The 20,320-nt window shown below is 39.0% G+C and overlaps 1 protein-coding gene across 3 annotated transcripts in view; it reads right to left on the bottom strand.

Annotated features, from left to right (window-relative positions):
* Positions 312-20,320, bottom strand: part of ZSWIM6 (zinc finger SWIM-type containing 6) — a 112,603-nt gene continuing 92,594 nt past the window's right edge. For 2 of the 3 annotated variants that reach the window (XM_021379763.1, XM_021379764.1), the window contains exons 9-14: positions 19,974-20,234; positions 16,263-16,398; positions 9,848-10,005; positions 9,157-9,320; positions 5,228-5,309; positions 312-2,923 (exon numbers count right to left, since the gene is read on the bottom strand). In XM_021379763.1, the coding sequence (XP_021235438.1) occupies positions 2,061-2,923; positions 5,228-5,309; positions 9,157-9,320; positions 9,848-10,005; positions 16,263-16,398; positions 19,974-20,234 (1,664 nt within the window). In that variant the 3' untranslated portion in view covers positions 312-2,060. Of the gene's footprint in view, positions 4,983-5,227; positions 5,310-9,156; positions 9,321-9,847; positions 10,006-16,262; positions 16,399-19,973; positions 20,235-20,320 lie in introns of all 3 variants that reach the window. The other variant, XM_021379765.1, reaches the window with a different exon arrangement.

Below are 20,320 nucleotides of genomic sequence, written 5' to 3'. Positions count from 1 at the left end.
ACCACCCCACCAGGGCAACATGTCAAGTCTTACTGTTTCACTGAACAGACCACACATATTCCTTCAACTGCAGGCAGCTTTTGCTGCCTCCTGATGCACCAGGCCTTTTCTCATCTTTTGCGTAGGACCTGGTGCAATTGTGAGCACAGCCCCTCCTCTGCAGTTTTTTGAGGAACAAAATTCTTTCCTGTCCTTTGTGGCCATATTGCTTAAGATTATAATGTTCCAAAGTTGTAAGCTGGGCATTTAAGATCTACAAACCATCTGTTCGCAATTCAACTCCAGTAACAGACACCATAAAGGAGACAGAATCAACTTTCAAAAAACTAATTTTAATCAAAACAAAAAAATTGTTGATCATTAACAAGTTTATAAAACAGTGATTTAGTTACATAAATAAATTGATATCAGTGTATCAAATCTTAATTACTTTCAACTTCATGAGCATGTTTACATGGGTGATGAAGTACAACCTTTTTACCTATTATAATAAATAAAATGGAGAGCATGAAATAGTTTTTCTAAACAAAAATACCTACAAACATACCTCTAGCATGTTCTCTAATGAAGGGAACAAGAGACACTGGACAACTTTTGCACCAAAACATAAAAACTGCTTTAAAAAGCACAAGGATACAGAACCATCAGCTAAAGTAAAGACACTATACTGTAACCAAAGTTGGTATTTAATAATATAATGAACAGTTTGGTAGTTAGATCTCCAGTTTGGTTATTTTAAAGCATTAAGACAAGGCAAGATAGAAGGCTGCTTTTGTCTGAGTAATTCTAGAGAAAATAAAATATATTAAAAAAACAAACTGAAAAGTAGAACAGTCATACCTACACAACTTTCTGTCCTGCACAAAGTCAAAATACCTATGCAGAATATATATATATAATATATATATATATGTTATTTGTGCACAAAGGTTAGCTTATTATTAGCTCACTGCAAAGGCGTAATGTATCACGTCAATCATTTTGGAAAACATTTTGTGTTTTGTGTCAAAAAGGATATTTCTTTTAAGTTTTCTAGGCTAGGAGGCACAAACCCCAATTCTGGCATACTGTATTCTTAATGCTAAGGCTTGCTGCTCTGGCTGTGTATTTTTTGTTGTCCCTCTTTACTATAGTGCCTGTTACAAGCATGTGTGTATGTGTGTATACATATGTATGTATACACGGGTTGTATAAATATATATATATAAAATTTTCCCCATTAGTTATCAGTCCAACCATGCAATCCAAAAGGTGGCTCTGCATAGATGCCCAGCATATAGTTCACCACCTGAGCCAACCCTGAAGCAAGGCGCACTTTAGTCCTTCTGATAGGTTTTCTTTTTTGTTTAAAACCAAGCTACTGCAGCTTCAAGTATTTTGCATTACATAGATTTTTTTATAAATTAGTTAATGTTATATTTTTCAATATTCAGACATATACTATAATATATATACAGTACAATAAATGCTCTCATTCTTTTTTTTAATTTTTTTGATAAATCCCTGAGAATGTATGTTGACAGTCGCTAAGTTTCCACATGCACAAGCATTGTGTGCCATGCTTCTGGATGAACAGCACTGCAAAGCCACGTGGTCAGCCTTTTAACTATTAGTATTTCATTTGTTGGCTTGTTTAAATATGCTGAAATGTAAGGATGAGTTACAAAGGAGTAAAGCTGAATCCATTCGAGGTACTTATCACAGGATGGAGGTGTTTTGTTTGGTTTTTAAAGCCATTGCAATATACGTTTGTTTTTGAGGCTGTGAACGTATACAGAAAGAACAGGAGAGCAATGTGGGCTTTTGCCACTTGACAACATATACTCAGTGTAAACCAAACCTTTTTTAACCTCTCTCTCACACAAAACAGAAAAAAGGAAAAAAATTAAACACACAAACTTCCACAACATGACAGTTTAGTTTGCAAACTCAATATAACTATACACATATAATACCGGTGTGGCTCTGTTTCTTTAAGTTAAAAAGGATACAAAGGCAGGCTCAAGTAAAAACAAACCACCCCTTCCCTCCCTCAGCCCCCCCCCATTCACACATTTTCATCAACCAAACCGCTCACGAACCAACATCATCAGTTTCTTTTTGCCCTTGTAGATTTGTTTTAGGTTGTCAATGAACTGTGTAAACTGGATGTGTCCATCATGAGCCATTAAGAAGGTCTCTCGAGCCTTGCTGAGGAACTCTATAAACTCACTATAGTGTCGAGGGCTGATGTGAGTGAGACGTGAATGAGTCGTATTAATGTAGGCTCCAATCGTGGCATCCAAGAGTTGCCTTAAAGGGGCTTTGTCCAGTGACATGAGCTTACCAGAGTTCCTCCTTCCATGAAGTCCCACCATGCCAGGAGTGGTCAAAGTACACCTACGCAAAATGTCTGATAGTACTGTTGCACATTTGACACTTTTGACCACCAGAGGTATTATAGCTGCTAGCTCATTTTTCCCAAGGGAGTGGCTGAGCGCACATGCCCACAGAACGTCATTAATGGCAGGGTGTGTGTCCTGATTGTAACTCAGGTTGAGATGTGTCATGGCCAAAGTGGCCAGCTTGTAGGCCCGCATAGGGTAGCCGCGGTGCTCCATGTATCGCGCTATAGTAAAAAGCTGCGAGTAGCTCATGCCGGTTGTAGCAGCATCTAGAACAATTTGGTAAGCGGTCTCAAAAGCTATATGATCCTTTTCACATAAGGTCAGTGCAGAGAGGGCACAGTTTTGGGGATCCTTCATGGCACACTGTAGAGCAAGCGTCCTAGCACTGCTGGCCAGCTTCTCCTGCTGATGGCAGTCCAGATGCAGACGGACAATGGTGCCGTTGGACATCACTGTTGTAGCAACAATACTAGTGGCTTCGGTTGGAGTGAATAGTGTAAACCAGTTTTGCATGATGCTATCCAGTGCATAAACACCTGTAAGAGAAAGAAAAGATCAGCCACAGCTGATAAAATCTAGCAATACAGATGTTCGGCAAGAGATTACATTTCCAGCAGTCCGTGAGGTTATCAAGGGGATATGCCTTATCAAGAAAGGCCGGAAACGGACAACATAACAGAGGCTTATGTGCAAAATCTGTAGCAATCATTGAAATGCAGAGAACAACATAAAAAAGTCTGTAAGATAAGCTCTAATCTCCTGGTGCGACAACTGAGCTGTTTTACTTATTATTTAAAACAATTTGTATAACAAGTTCTTGCTCATTTGGTCTCATCACATCACTCAAAAGCAACCCACACTGAACTATTTTAAAAGGCAATTTTAACTTCTTTTCTCAGTGTGCATCTCAAGGTAAAGTGCATGCAGAAGAGAACATGAAACATGCTAAATGGCTTACTTAATAAAACACCATGGCATTTAATACTAGGCATGACTTAAAAAAAGAAAAAAAAGACCCAAGAATTCTACCCCCACACCTGCTTCCAGCAGATTTTCAGATACAGCTTCAGTCAAAATCAAACACACCTGAACACTAAGCTCTATATTAGGAAAATACTTGGAGCAGTATTCACTACTTGTTATTATCTGAAATAGATATTTTATTTAGTATCACTTTATTCCTGGTGTGAGGAAGTTTGTTTGGCAGGGGAAAGATGGGGGAAACTCTGACTGATGGGTTCCATAATTTAACTTTATATCCAACTAGAGTGCCTTATTTACCCTCGAGGCAGTTTACACACATTTGTGAACCCACCTAAACCACATCCAGAGGTCCTCATTTTCTCTGCAGGACTCCGATGCTTCCTATTCATCCCTTCACTCATGTGCAAAAAGTGAGCATAGCCAGAGGGTACTGTAACTTCATTTAAGTAAGCAGATTCCTTGCTTTACCAAGATGATTAAGTCTCAAGAGTACTTTGCATGACATTATAGGTTCTTTATTGGATACTTCTATTAGAATATGTAAACTTATTTAAAGCTTTTACAACCAGCATTTTATTTGCCAGTATGCAACTGCACAAAATAATATCCAGGCACTAATATCTGTAATATACCCTCAGTAATAATTATCTCTGCAAAGATGTAAAAACGATAAAACAAGAGCACTGCATCAAAATTTGCAGACACAAACCAACTTCTGGGTGAGGGCACACAAAGGCAAGCTGTATTTTTCTAAGCTACTGACAACATTAATTTCCCAGTTAAGCATAAAACAAATAAACAAATCCAAAGAGTAAGCAACAGCAATTTTATAAAGTTCTCAAACGCAAGAAGCATCTGTGAAACAATCCAACTCAAATGCATGAAAAATGAGTAAATATAGCAGGGTATTTCAAGAAATACCTCTAATGGCAATTAAAACTGCTCCCTTATCATAGTATTCATACTGTCCCTACTAAAATAGCTGTTGTTTTTTAAATCTTTTATTATTTCATTTTTCAGAGCTATCGTTTTACATGTCCTCATATTCACTTTTAGATTCTGCATCCTCATCTTGTGGACAATAAACTGGAATACAGAAGCTATGGGATGCAACACACATAGGAAATCCATGGCAGAATGCAGAAATGAACAGAATGTCCTGCTGAGTGCACTATTCTCTCACTGTTGTCAACTCTTAAGTACAAAGCTGATTCTAATTTCACTTTTTTTTTTAACCTTGTGTAGTTAAACAATGGTTATATTACTAATTGGATTGCTTTCCAGCATATAACAAAGTCACATAACAAAGCTGTATTACATTCTAAACTTGGATTTATCCAGAGGTTTAAAAATCAAAAATTGAGAACTCCTTCATGACATTATTCTCAGCATTTCATTCATCTTTTTTCTGGTTCCTCTTCCCCACAGTTACCAAATAGCTATCTCATCTGCACCCCAGACCTAGCCTTTCCGAGCAAGCAAAGTTTCAGCACAGTGCAGCAATCCACAACAGCAAGCCTTTTCTCTGTTGCAACATCAAATCCAATTATAACGTGGAGAGTAGAAGGGGAAATCTGGGATATTTTCCATGTTGTTAGGCACTCCTCTATGCTGCAAGGCAAAAAGGTCACATTGCATTACTCAAATATTATCTCACCTGTCCTGTGACTATTCCTTCATGTGCTCAAGAAAACCACTCGTTATTACCATAATTAATGCCTTCAGTATAAAGGAATTTTCTAGATAACAGAAAGTCGGAAACATTTGCAGAGCTTGGGCATTAACAAATAAGATCAAGTTATCTAAGATTAAGAGATGAAAAGGCAGGAGCTCTTGAACAGCATCTTTGAACATACCTACTTCTGTTGCACATGTTACCAGCCACCTCACCATTTCCCGCCGTCGCCAATTCAGTGTTGACAGTGTCATCCGCATCACCTATTAAAACAGAAACAAATAATCCTAACTGCAAAACTGATACAAAAGACCAGCAGTTAGGTATTTGAATTACTCAGAGACACTGGGGTTCAAAACTGCAGCTTCTTGCTCTCTCCACATTGCTGTCTTTCAGTTGGTATGTCCAAAGATTTGGAAAATATTGCACAGCTACCTTAGAAGGGCATGCAGAGTGTAATTCCATCTGCAGGCCCTTCGAGTCTAAATGAAAGACACTGTTTTGTTAGGGAAAAACAAAACCAAAACAAAGTCCAGCCAATTACTGATGATTCAAATTAAATTATATTGTCTCTCCTCCCTCTACGAATAGTAGTTTTTAAAGTGGAAACACGTCCACTCTTGTTGGGCAAACTAACCCACTGTCACCCTACATGCGCATTTCTTTTCATTGACTTCAATAATATGGACAAGAATTAAGAAAGTATTGTGATGTGAATGTCTGCTAATTCTACAATGATATACATACAATTCTAAATCTATTCAGATATTATTAAAACTCCCATAGCAATGATTTCTCTACCTGAACGGAGACCGTGCAAAAAACCTCCATCATAAAATGTTCGGAGTTTTTAAAGCATTGATTGTGGTGCCCCTATTTTATTCAAAAATGTTCTTTCAGTAAAAAAAAAAACGTTGCACAGAAATTGTACAGAAAGCTTGCTTTGGCTAATTAGATACTCCACAGATACAGGTAAGGAATGCAAATAGCCTTCTCTTTGACTATCTCAGTCATCATATCATGGCAATAGCTGTAGTAATGAAATTATGTCAATCATAAAGCTCTCAGCAATGAGCAATACCTACTAAAGTCATAAAATCCACTCATTAAACAGTTTGGAGTCAAGTAGCACTTTTAAGAGGTTTCTCAGCTCATGTGCCTTCCCAGTATTAAGGTGACTTCAAAGCACTATGTAGACCTCTGTCATACCAGCTATTCCTGCCACCTCCTTTTGTCCTAAACTGTAGAAAAGATAATTAAGAAGATGGAGAGACTACTAAAGAACATGAATGAACTGTGTGGTTGTGATTCCATGCTGGTCTCCAAGCATTCCCACCTTGGGAGCCTGGAGACGGCTGTCACAGCATAATGATTTTGTTGGCTTTATCAGCCTCAAACATCAGAGCATCAGCTTGACTAAGCAGCAGTGTAAGCTGTACAGCAGAGAACAGCATTTTGAAAGAAAGTAAGTTGATTTGTAAGAATCAACTCCATACAATTTCAAATGAAAACAAAGCTAACACAGAGCACGGAAAAAGCCTTTGCTTGAAGTATTTCTGGAATGGAAACAGCATCTCCAAGTCAAAATGCTTTGGAGTTGTCCTAGTTTCAGCTGGGACGGAACTGTTTTCTTCAGAGTGTTTGGTTTGATACTTTTTTTTAATTCTCTCCCTCATCCCACTGGAAAGCAGCGGAGTGAGCAAACAACTGTGTGGTGCTGAGCCACCTGCTAGATTAAACTAGCAGGTGTTGCTAGTGGAACAGGAGTGCAACTATCTGTCCTCTCCATCAAAGAGAGTCAAGATTACTTTCTTTACTGACACACACAAAATTGAAGGCTAACACCCTTCCAGTATCCAAGACAAATTTTCAGCTTACCCCAACTAGAGCAATGCAACAGAAAATAGATCGATGGACTGAATTCTGCTATTGATGCAGGAGGGAAAAGGTTAAAAAAAACCCAAACAACTGTATGAATGACAACTTCATTTGAAGTCTTCTCTGATTACATTCTTTTCTGCGGTGGTCTGTAAAAGGATTACTCACAACAGCCTTCACTTCAGCAAGCATAGTCAACAAAATAACAACTGCAATGTAGACAGCCCTAACTTGAGAGCAAAACAGCACACCGTATCTAGTCCCTTGACCTGGACAAGTCTGTCATCAACTATTTTGGAATTGTGTTTTTTTTCACCTGATTAAACTGATGAACCAGAACACAAAGAGAGGGGCCCTTTAATGATGATTAAAAATAAAGCAAAAACAAAAAAAAAATCAACAAGGATTTCAAATAAAGCATACATTGATGCCTTGATCAAAGAAGAGCTGAAGCTAATTTAAAACATCATCCATGTTGCCGAAGAACTATTTCACTACTGCTCAAAACACTCCTGAGACACCTCTTCTATCAATGGGAGACTGAATGAATTTTTGTAAGTTTCTTAATCTAGAGGAACAGAAGAGCTCATCTACTCATGAGAGATGCAAGAAACGGCCAACCATTAGCTTCCACAGCAATGCGAAAACTCTTTGTCATGCACACTGGAATAAGGTTTATCTACAGGTATTTGTGGAAGGGATACTACTTGCCAAATACGCATCAAGCAATCACCTGGACTAATTCACTCAACAATTCTGCCAGCATACATGTTTGTAGATGTGCAATAATATTCTCATTGACATAGCATAAGATAAGCAAGTGGAGGAACAGAAGCTGCCCCTACACCTGCAGATCTCAGAACATCTGTGTCAGTAAAGTTCTGTGAGACAGAATACAATTGAGGTGTTCCACGACTATTTTTCCATGCTGACAACCTCTTTTCATGGCTAGTTTAAATGTTTTCCCTCTGCAGAACACATGCTAGCACTGGAAAAAGGGAAAAGGAATCCAGTAGTCCATACATTTCTACCAAACCTAGAACAACGCAAGAAGCTTTTCTGTCCTGGAGAACCTGATGAAAGAGTTGTGAAATTGTTGGTGTCACCTTGGAAAAGAACAATAGACAATTTCTATACCAATTTAGGTTTAGTTTTATTCAAAGTACTGGATTTAGGAGGAATTGTAGAATCATAGAATATCCCAAGCTGGAAAGGATCACTCAAAAATCAAACCCTATGTCTGAGAGCATTGTCCAAATGCTTCTTCAACTCTGGTAGGTTTGGCTCATGACCACAGCTCTGGGAAACATACAGAATCTTAGCTTTCTGATTAAAGTTTTTGGCTTCCAGAAGTCTAAAATAGGCAAGTAGTACTTTTTTTAAGTCATGAGAAGCAACAGGGATACAATATCCTTTCCCCAGAAGTCTTTGCAACTTTGTTTACTGAAGCAAAGTAATAGATGGTTCCTGATCTTAGCATGCTTTTTTTTTTTAAGAACTCCCTAAAGGGGGATGAAGAGATTTATTTTTGTTGAATTGTGTAATCTCCAAGACTCATCAGTGTATGGCAATATTATTCCAGATACTTAAAAACCTGGCTGTATCCTTCTAACTTTGTAAGTCACCTAAGAGCCTTAAAACTGACCTGAGGCTGTTGCACACCTTAGACTGTATCTGATGCAGACTATCGTTTCAAAATATTTGAAGTATTTGATTTGCAGTATTTGATGAAGGAAGTGAGAGGGCTGCTGTTAGCGCAATCTGTTTCAGAAACACGACATTATGATTGCTGTTGGTTTTCCCTACTAATTCAGCAGGCAACCTACCAAATCTTACTTCAGAAAACAGGGAAGGGAAGAATGGGAGGAATAGTAAGAAACCCCTCAAGATCACGCAAAATATCTAGCACCCTTCTGGCCAGCAGATTTTTTTATCTCTGGCCACTGCTACATAAACTCCTGAACTCAGTGCACTAGTCTTCTCTGACACACTAGCAGCATAATGCCCTGCAGCCAGCCACTTCCAGCTCTTTCCACTCAAATGGAACAAAGAAGCTGAGCAGACCCTTGTTCCAATGTTAAGTTTACCAGTCAACTTCACATCAGCAGGTAATATCTAAAAATTCTGGACAGAGCTCAGGACAATATGGTCCTCAGAGACTTAAACTGCTGAACCCACCAACAGAATCTAATTGCTGTATTCTGCTGTCTTAGTAATGAACAAGGGAAATACCTGAAGGCCCAACTCCAGAGAAACTTTTAGAAGAGTGATGTCAGGCAAGCTGTCCATGAGTGTTGCTATTTTAAATGCATCCTGGGCAAGTTTGAAGATGTGTGATGAAGAGTGTATGTTTTTCTGTATGGATTCTAACACTGTTTCCAGCCTCCGAACATCACCTGCAAGAGGTAAACAGAATCAGCAAAACAGAACAAGCTCCCAAGACATACAGAGATGCATTATAATTAAGCCTGCCTTGCTGCAGCAATAGTATAATGATTCAGTTGTACACACTTTGTTGCTATAAACCTTCCATAATTAAATCACATATCAACAAAAGATATAAGAGAGCACAAAATCCTTTTGTGTTTGATAATGTTAGTGTAGTACATGCCAAAAAGTCATCCCGATTTGTGAATTTTAGAATTGATTTGTCCACTGCTGGGTCTCACAGTCGTGCATCAGAAGAACAGAAAGCTGTCTTCTCAGCCTCAAATCAAGCTCCTCTGGCTACCCTCTAGATAGCTTAACTACTTTGCTAGAAGATTTAGTGACAGATCTAAGTCAGTTCAGCTTGTTGTTGATCCCATGTCAAGCTCTTGTCAGACTGCCATTTGGATTCCTAAACACAAGATTTAAAATCTGTTTACTCCATATAATATTAAAAGCATACATTTAGCTGAGCATGTAACTGACAGCACTGTACCTTTGGCTGCTGTTAACATGGTTGACGCCAGCTCACACTGCTGGGATTCAATGTGACTTAGAGTGAACCAGCGGGGATACCGGTTTGGAACAACTGATGCAATGTGGTGTGGGCGGGACATGTCTCCTGAAGGAGCTGTAGATTCCAATACTAGCAACCTGAAATAAGGAAGAAATCCTCTTTCATTAAATCATTATTGCATTAGGTTACTCATGAGTGAAACTAAAGCTGCAAGAACACATTGTTTACAAAATGTGCACTTTTGGGTATAAAAAGATACTGGAAAAATCAGTTCTTTTTTTTAAGGAAACTGAATAGCTTGGGGAAACTATTTGCTAAATTTGCTTATATCAGCAGTTATCTATAGGAATTCACAGTACAATTAAGCCTTCCATTAGCAAGGCAGCTGAGACCTTCTGTATCATCTTTAGAGCTGAAACGTTTTTCCTTGCCTTTTTTCAGCCTTACAACCACAGCTCTCAGGAAGGAAAATGCTTCTCCATCATACTGAAAACATGTAAATATTTTCCAGTATTACTGCATGCACAACTGCAACTTCCTTCACTTGCAAATGATTAGCAAAGTAAGGGAGATGAATATTCAAGAAGTCATTTGGATTTTGATTTTAAAAATCAGACATACCAAAAAGGAAATTTCACTGTTCAGCTACTACCTACTTTTTAAAGTCCTTAAGCTACAGCCTACCAACATTGCATAATATACAATAATCTGATGTTAGGATCCCAAACAGTAGTGACAGAGGATGTTGCTTTTGAAGATACTTTTCAGACTCTGTTTTCTAATCCTCAAGTAAGAATTTGAGGTCTTATTCACTAAGGAATATTTACTCTTCGAAAATGCAAATTACTGTGCTTGTTCTTGACTACTGCAATAGAAATGATAGCCAATAACTGAGACACATGTTCTTTCAGGACATGAAGGGTTAATGAGACATCAAATGCAAGAGCTTTCCAAATGCTAGTTTCTTGATTGGGTTTAAAGTTTGTGTTTTCTGGCACTCACAACACTCTAGCAAAAAACAGTTCAAAAAATTTGAAGACTTAGTGTGCTCTTATACTAGAAGCTTTCTAATTATTTACTCCACTAACATACCATTTCTTGTCTAAAAGCGATCTCTTCACTGTTACCCAACAAAGAAAGTGGGAATGCGTTTTTCTGTGCTTTCACATGATTTGAACCTCAGTGCAGTGTACCACAGCCAACTCCCTGAAATTGTGAACTACTTCAGAACAACTAGCAGACACTGCAATTTTCCAGCACTCATCGCTACTATGAAGTACTTTACAGACAGAGAAAATGCCCTTATGGAGTAAGATGCAGAATATAAATATTTATGTGATTCTATTTAAGGATATTCGACAGTTAATATGGACACAGCCAGGCTAAGTCTAAATTAACTACCTCAGACACTAGTGCAAGTGAACCACAGATTGGTTTGAATTCTGGGAAGTTTTCTGAAGGCCATTTTGACTCTCTCAGATGGGCCAGCTGTAACATAACCAGTGCCTAATCTACTTCTACAAGAGCTGTAGGTTAAGGTATGTGCAGGACAACCAGGGGATCAGGCCCAGCCAGCATGGGTTCACAAAAGGCAGGTCCTGCTTGACCAACCTGATCTCCTTCTATGATTGAGTGACCCTCCTGGTGGCTGTTGACATAGTCTACCTAGATGTTAGCAAAGACTTTGACAGTCTCTCACAGTATCCTCCTGGAGAAGCTGGCAGCCCCATGGCCTGAACAGGTGTACTCTTTGCTAGGTAAAGAACTGGCTGGAAGGCTGGACCCAGACAGCAGTAGTGAATGGAGTTAAATCCAGCTGGTGACTGGTCACGAGTGGTGTTCCCCAGAGGTCAGCACTGGGACCACCCCTGTTAAATATCTTTACTGATGATTTAAATGATAGCACTGAGTATATCCTCAGTAAATTTGCAGATGACACCAAGTTGGGAGGAAGTATTCATCCGCCTGGGGCTAGGAAGGCCCTGCAGAGGGATCTGGACAGGCTGGATCGCTCAGCTGAGGCCAGTGGGATGAAGTTCAACAAGACCAAGTGCTGGGTCCTGCACTTTGGCCACAACAACCCCAGGCAACGCTACAGGCTTGGGGGTAGAGAGGCTAGAAGACTGTGTGGAAAAAATGGACCTGGGGATGCTGGTTGGTGCTCAGATGAACATGAGCCAGCAGTGTACCCAGGCGGCCAAGAGGGCCAAAGGCATCCCGGCTTGTATCAGAACTAGTGTTGCCAGCAGGAGCAGGGAAGGGATCATCCTGTACTCAGCCCTGGTGAAGTGACTTTGAGTACCGTGTTCAGTTTGGGGCCCCTCACTGCAAGAAAGTCACTGAAGCCCTGAAGCATGTCCAGACAAGGGCAGCAAAGCTGTGAGGTGTCTGGAGCACAGGCCTTATTAGGAGCAGCTGAGGGAACTGGGTCTTTTAGTCTGGAGAAGAGGAGTCTCAGAGGAGACCTTATCGCTCTCTACAATGACCTGAAAGGAGCTTGTGGCGAGGTGGAGGGTCAGACTCTTCTCCTGTGTAACTAGCAATAGGACTACAGAGAATGGCCTCAAGTTGCACCAGGGGAGGTTCAAGTAGGATATCAGGAAAGCGTTCTTCTCTGAAAGAGTGGTCAAGCACTGGAACAGGTTGCCCAGGGAGCTATGGTTGAGTCACTGTCCCTGGAGGCATTCAAGAAACATGTAAATGTACTAAGGGACATGGGGAAATATTGGTGGTAGGTGGATGGTTGAACTGGATGATCTTTTTCAACCTTGGTGATTCTATGATTCATAGTAAGAATGGAGACCTTAAGACAGTTTTAGGATATCTGCAACAGTTTTAATGGTTTTCTGCATGTTCCTGAAGCAACTGACAGTATCTTTAAGAATTCTCTAAAAAAGCTCATTTTGAATATATGTTAGGGTATTTAGCAGGCATGTATAAATACCACACACCACATAAACAGCCATCAGGAGGTTATTCCACAGTTTTCAGATACATGTATGTGCACGCTAAAATTAAAAAACCACGTATTAACCAACTGCCCATTTGATTTGTATCAAGGGTCAAATATCTTTCCTAGTAACACTGAGATACCTTTTTACAAAGCCTTACATATGTAAAAATAAAATGTGCATAAATTATTCAGCTGATTTTTTCCAAGCAAAGAAAGAGGAGGAAAAAAGACACACTTAGTAATTTCAATAAACAGGAAAAATCTCAACTACAGAATGCAAAAGTAACAGTAAATAGACAAAAGAGTATGAAAGGAAGAGGCTGTTTTGGGGAAATCTTTTGTCACTTCAAATTTCGCTGCCAGCTTCTATGTTCTGCTGCTGCGAAAAGGAAATGCTGTTGTGAATTGGTGGCTTTCATGCAATTTTGGCAAGACTAAAGAACATCAAAACAAGCACAAGCTACAACAGATTTAGCATTCTTAATTTTTTTTTTTTTCTTTCAAACATCAATTATTTAGTTAGGTCTTAGCAAAGCTACCTTGTGATTAAACATCACCGTTACAGCCTAGTTCCTGAAGCCTGAGTGAAATTCAGACTGAACAAGAGATCAGCCGAGCAACACCAAACGTTCAGATTCCATGTGAGCAGTCAACTAGGTCACCACAAAACCACATTTCTCTAAAGCTCCACTCTGTATGTTCTGATGCAGCAAGAAGATAAATGTAGACAGAAGTGACCATCAAGAATAGTACATCCCGTCTTTGCAGACCTGAAGTAGATGAGTCATGAACTCAGCTTCTACTGGTTTTTGTATTGTGTACTCCACACACTGAAAGAGGATTCAAAAAATGAAACACAAACAGATCATTTTGAATACACAGAGACAAAACAGAGCTACCATTACTGGGAGCTCTATAAATCCATGTAGATTTGTGTGTACATTGACACTGAATGCTTTTACGTGTGGAAATCATGTAGCTATGGCTTTGGTAAGTTAACTTCTTTCAAAAATATTGAGGCAGAAAAAGAAATATGCTTCAATTCTAAAAGCATGAGGAAATGCAGAAATTTCTAGGCAGCACTTACACTAATTTTCATGTGAGATTTTTGTCTGTGATGTTTCCATTTCCTCACTGTCATGAAGGAAAAGATACTCAAATCTCCTTCTTCTGATCCATTCTACCTCACAATCATGAGATAAATATTCAGTCTACTTGTTTGTTTTCTTCTCCCCGTGAAGGCAACAGTAAGTCAGTCTTTCTTTGTTTTAATCAGGAGTTCTTTGTACTATGAACTACCACTTTCGTGTGAACTGGAAGAGTAAATAATCTTCTTAAAGAACACCTCTGAGAAGTTTTGAGAAATGCTTGAGAATGCAGAGAGACATGGAACAGAAAGTGTCTGCATTTGCAACTAGCACAGTTCAAAACAGAATCATAGAATCACCAAGGTTGGAAAAGACCTACAAGACCATCCAGTCCAACCATCCACCTACCACCAATAGGTGATAGAAGTCCGTATTTCTGAAAAGGGCTAAATATCAAAATGCAGGAAGACTGACTTTTGCTTAGAGTTGAATTTTCATCTGCCTTATAAAGCAAGGCCAAAGGGGCTATGGAGAATTGACCCAATCATACCAATGCATCGGGTAATTTTACCAGACAGAAACAAACAGGCAGCTCATTCTGATACTGTTTAGTTTTTGTTTTGTTTTGGTTTTGTTTTTTGGTGAGGGTTTTTTCGGACTTCAGCTGAGATGGTAGAAAAGTGGCTGGAGCTCCCAATAACTACAGATCTCATGATCTAGGATCTTTCAGCATTTCGCTTGTTTCTCCAGTTGAGATAGGAAACTTCCAGAGAAGTTTTCAGCTGTGACGTGTCCTTGTTCAAGAGGAATGGCATGGTGCTACCATGTTCACTGAAGTGTCCAGCGCACCATGAAAGCTGCTGATAGATATCTTTTCCAGCCTTTCAGTGTAGTTTAGCTTAAGGAGGAAAACCCCACACAACTTCTGAGAAACGCTTTAATGTACTGACTGGAAATCAATATAAAGGCAAAAGTCTATTTTACAAAAACTGGCTTATTTCTTTTTACTGTGTATATTGTACTATCTTGATGATCTGCTATGACCAGTGTTATTGAATGTATCTAGCTGACAGCTTTCTGATCATGTTTGAATGTTCTCAGTAGTTCATTAACAATGCATTGTCTCGTCAATACAGTTCCTAAATTTCTAATTACAAACAGCAAGTATGCAAGGTCACTTTGTATTTCTGAGACTCTCATCACTAGATATGCCAGAAGATAGAAACAAACAAAACCCAACAAACCTAGGCTAAATAAACTTGGTCTAATCTGATAGTAGCTATCCTGTTTAATTGTTTGACCACACAGTCGTTTTCTCCTTATATAGCATTCTGCATTCTGTAGAAAATCCAGAAAAAATACACACATCCAAAACACTAACACAATCTGCCTGATAAATACTACTTATGTGGCTAGCATATCCTACAATCACTGTACAATCATTCTTGATAATAATGACCATGAACACCTAACATGCATGTGTTTAAAGAGAGACTTGATTGCTCCTAGTAGTCAAAGAATTGCCATGACTGGCAATCGTCATTTCATACAAGTTATTGACAGCAACCAGGCAATCCAGGTGGGTCCAGCTTCTTCCCTGCAGTGTAGCAGGACAACAGATTTATTACTAATCATTTAGACCCTTGAGAGTTCCTTCAGAAGGCTCTTCTTAGCCACCGTTAACAATCTGGCCTGCCCTGAGATCAAGCCAACACACACTGAGAGCTCCCTGAGAAATATCTTTCTCCCATTTACCAAAGACAAATGGGATGCAAGTCACACATTTTGTTGTTGTGTAACATATACTCCATTTAAATCCCAGTGTTCACCCAGGAGTGTGTGCAAGACCGCCTAGTTATGATGCACAAGAAAAGAAGAACCGTCTCAGACAACAACATATGGTTTCAAATCTACCATCAACAGCTAATTTATAAAGACAACTAGTGGAACAAATAGTCCTACAGAACAAAGGCTAGAGGCTAAGTAGGAGATGATACTGAAGCTGCTGGTTAGATGCCCCTTTCCTCACACCATTACCACCGCACACAAACAGTTGCATGAGAACACACGTGGCTAACACTGCCACTGTTAAACACAAAACCACACATCGTAACAGTGATGCTAGAATGAAATAGTTTTAACAGAATGCTGCTTCACAGTTGTAGGTAAACACTAATTGTACATTTATAAATTGTTATGCTGTATTTAATACAGACATCACTTGGTTTTACAGATGACAGAACCAAAGTAATTTTTCCTTAAAGGGAGTAATGCTGAGGTCTTGCTTACCAAGCTTTCCCCTCTTTTCCCAACTGCTACTTGTGGTCTTTCTAGGTGACTTGTGAATACATACCGCATGGCTCTCAGTGCAGTTTTGTATGCCAATTCAGCATCATGAGGTAGGAGAGAGGTGAAGAGATACTTGGCAAATGTGTGCATTGGAACGCTCTCTCGATGAATGACTTCCCCTAATCCACTATATGGTCCAGCTGCAGGAAAGAGAAAAAGAATGTCTATCTGTACAGATTGTTAAAACCGAACTTTTGCGCCTTTAAAAAAACTCACTAGAATTTGGTATCCAGTGTTTGCTGTGCTAAAGGTAAAACTGCATTTATATTTTTTGTGAATCATTTCAAAAATGTATCACATATACATGAGGACTGCTCTGAAAGTAATGCTTCCTGTTTTATGATGTTAGCCCATGTCAGAGGCAGATGTTGGTGGTATGGCAGTAGAGGTTGAACCTTCTCACCAATATTCCATTACATGTTGTTGCCATGTGACAGATGGCAGCAGAGCGGCAGTCTGACGGAATGGCGTCTGACATGGAAGTATGTATGAAGCAAAGCTGTGTCACTGAATTCCTCCCTGAAGAGAAAATACCACCCACTGCAATTTATCAGTGCTTTCTGAACATTTATGAAGGCCAAGCAGTGGATGTGAGCACAGTCACGCAGTAGGTGGTGCGTTTCAGCAGAGGGTGACAGTGACAGTGGTTCACCTCCAGTGCAGATTTTTACGAGTGTGGCAAGCAGGCTCTTGTTCATCACTGGTTAAAATGCACAGCTAATGGTGGTGACTGTGTTGAAAACTGTGTTTTGTAGCTGAGAATTTGCTCTATCAAATAGTGTTATTGTACTCTTTGTATCTGTTGTAGTTTCTATGGAAATAAACAGGAGGCATTACTTTTGGAGTGACCTAGGTACAATATATTACAAATCTATTACATACCATCTATTCTATGAGACAATGAGACAGACTGCAAATTGCATAGTACTAGGCACATTATCAGTGCACACACAAATGACAGACCCACAGCATCATGGGACTCATTTAACAAGTTTATGGTATGCAAAAGCAGAATGTGTTATTCTCTGCTTTGCCTCCACATTCTTAGATTGTGCATGTGAATCCCTATGAACCCACCAGCGGTGTGTGATTTCTTTCTCAAAGATCCATCAAAAAAAAGTGTGGGTTCAGGGAAGAGGTGCACATCTTCAGTTGAAGTTACATGACCAATCACTACAACAGCACCTGGTCCCTATTAATCTCACTTGACATAAGGCATATAAATTACCCTTTGCTCCAGATTTTGTCTCCAGAGAAGACCAGGTCAGATCATGCAACAAAACCTTGTTTTGCTAGTCTGCTACAGCCATGTGATCTCAAAAATAACATTTGCTGTGGGAAAACTACCCCCACTGCTGTGACAATGGATTTTGCACATACTCAGGGTAGCCAGTGCAGTACTTTGTAAGAATAGTGTCAGGACTAACAGCAAAAATAAAAGAAAATTTAAATGTAATTATTTCTTCGATGCATTCTGAAGGTTAACAGTGACTATGAATACCATTTTTACATTTTTCCTGCAATCATGAGGCCGCTATTCCTGTTAACATGAACACTATGTCAAGCAGCTTTTGGCTTCAGCAGCTAGTATAAGATGTTGTAAGATACAGAATAAGAATTGTACATTAACTATTATTGGACAATTACTACAAGATAGCAACCAGCAGCCCTAGAAATTACTGAGAGAGAAGAGGATTTTACCTCCTCCTCTACTACAGATTTCAGTACACCACACTTAGATGGACACGGTCTGGATGAGCAGAATTCACTGCAGAAGCACACGTCATTTAGACAATTTCCAGCAGCAGTTCAAAATGGCTGGTCCTACAGATGAGGATGTACTTGCACAATTTATACAGCCGTTTCTTCTGCAGAAGAGGATGAATTCCATGAAACAAAGCTGGTAACAACTTGAACCAGCACATCTGTTTCAACAACGTTTTTCTGACTGTTTCTTTAACACTAAGGTAAAACTATCTAGCGCAGCTTCAATGAAAGAAGCCGTTTTGTATCTTAGCCAATTGGTAGTCCAGTCAGAAACTTGGGACATGAGGGATACGTGACAAAGCATTTATTTGAAAATTATTCTGCCATTAACTTAGTAGTCAAGCAAAAAATTAAAACAGTTCTCGGAACCAGTTAACATTCTACTTTCCCATGTATTCACACAGTAGCTACATACCGCATGCATTAATCAGCATTAACAGCAAAGAAATCAGCTTAATATTGGATTAAGCTTTCTTTATCATATCTACAGGACTTCAACTATAAAAACAAAACCGATATGATTAAGATCTTCAATCACTGTACAATAGTTTCCATCTAACCTGATGTAAACTGAAGCCAATGCAGGAAATTTAGATTTCTCAGCAAACAGTAATGCAAGACTCTCTTTGCACACTGCTCATCGCAATTTCCCAGGTAGCTATTTTAGGAGATTTCTTGCTATGGTTACTTGTTTACTGCTCCAAGTAAACAAAACATCAGTGATCAAAGCAGTAAACAAGGGAACAGTCAAGAGAAACTCTGTCTTCTCTTCATGAAGCATCCTTAACAGTTAAGAGATGCAGCAAATGGATTTTATAATCCATAAGATCTCTGCCTGGTGGTTGCTAATAGCTGGATCCACTGAGAAACTGTACTTGTCCAAAGGCCATAAGGCAACAGTAGAGCCATATCATAATGGAAGCTATCCCTATGGTGCAGCTACTCTGCAGTTTCAAATGGCACCATCAGTAGGTAACAAAGTCTTTAAGGACCTGAGCATACTGCATGTGTTCCATTAAATGAAACATTTTTTTCCAAAAATGTCTCACAAAGAAAGTAAAAACCTGACTGCTGTGTATCAGTCTTCACAACTCAGCTAGGACAATACTGTACTCCTCACCATCCCTTGAACAGCTATTCAAAACATGCCTTCAGCTAATTAGTTTCTTTAAAGTTTTTTCTCTCATTTAAAAAAAAAAAAAGCTAGAAAGCTTCAAAATCCACTAGGCTACTTTCTGAATGTGATGCTAAATGATGTGTTAATCCTTTTTAAAAGTTAAAGCAAAGGCATGCACTCTTTTCCCACAGATTTTATTGCAATCCACAATGGCTCCCAAACAGAAAATTGTCTTGATCAGTTTAGTCACAAGATCAGTCCTTAAGCATCAGTATTTGACCACATATTTTAATTTTCATAGATGATTCAGACTTCAGAGGGAAGTAATTTTCTTAGATACTACAAATAAAATGCTATTACTTCTATCCCAGCAATTCTAAGTAAATTTTCTAAGCTCTTTACTTAGGGAAAAAAGAAGCCTTCTTGCATTTACAAAGCTGACAGCTCTTTTTCCTGAAACAAATGACGTTTAGAATTCTGCTACCTGGGAGCTGCTGATAACTGATTTCTATAACATTTAATTGGAAGCCTGGGCTGTATAATTAGGCTACTGAGATTATGACACACAACAAATAAATTTAAAGAACAAAATACAATAAAAATGAAATGGTAGATGAAATGAAAGGCTCAGACATCAGTAAATGCCATACATCGAAGTTATTGTATTACTTGGTGTATGTTTGATTTTTGTAAGAGATTGTAAACATAATTTTTCTGGAATTCTACACGAGAAAACAGGTAAGTAAGATCACTTTCCACAGAAATACTAGTTCTGTGGGCTTCTGTAAGTGAAGACAGTTTAAAGAAGCACTTAGCGTCTATATTGAGTACCTTCTAATAGGAAGACTGCTTGTTTTCGAAAAATCTTCACCAGAGTATCATCCAATTCAATTTCCTGTAGCTTAGAAATGAGTTGCTCCTCATTTCGACAAACCTTCTCTTGTGCATACAAGCCATCTGGCATTATTCGTTGCTGTCCCAGCCCTATCAATGCTACTTCCACAGCCAGCGTTAAATACGATTCCCCTTCTTCTAAGAACTTGTGTGCAGGCAGGTGCTGGTACTCCAGAGATTTGCATTGCCCCATGTTCTCTGTAAGTGGTAACACAAAGAACAACATATCAGTAAGCCATTCTAATCCATAATCTGCTTATAAAGCCACATTTACAAATGCTACC

The sequence above is a fragment of the Numida meleagris genome, chromosome Z, assembly GCF_002078875.1.
Source record: "Numida meleagris isolate 19003 breed g44 Domestic line chromosome Z, NumMel1.0, whole genome shotgun sequence".
Taxonomy (NCBI): Eukaryota; Metazoa; Chordata; class Aves; order Galliformes; family Numididae; genus Numida; species Numida meleagris.
Note: the sequence above shows the minus strand (reverse complement) of the source record. Positions and strands in the feature narration are given on the sequence as shown.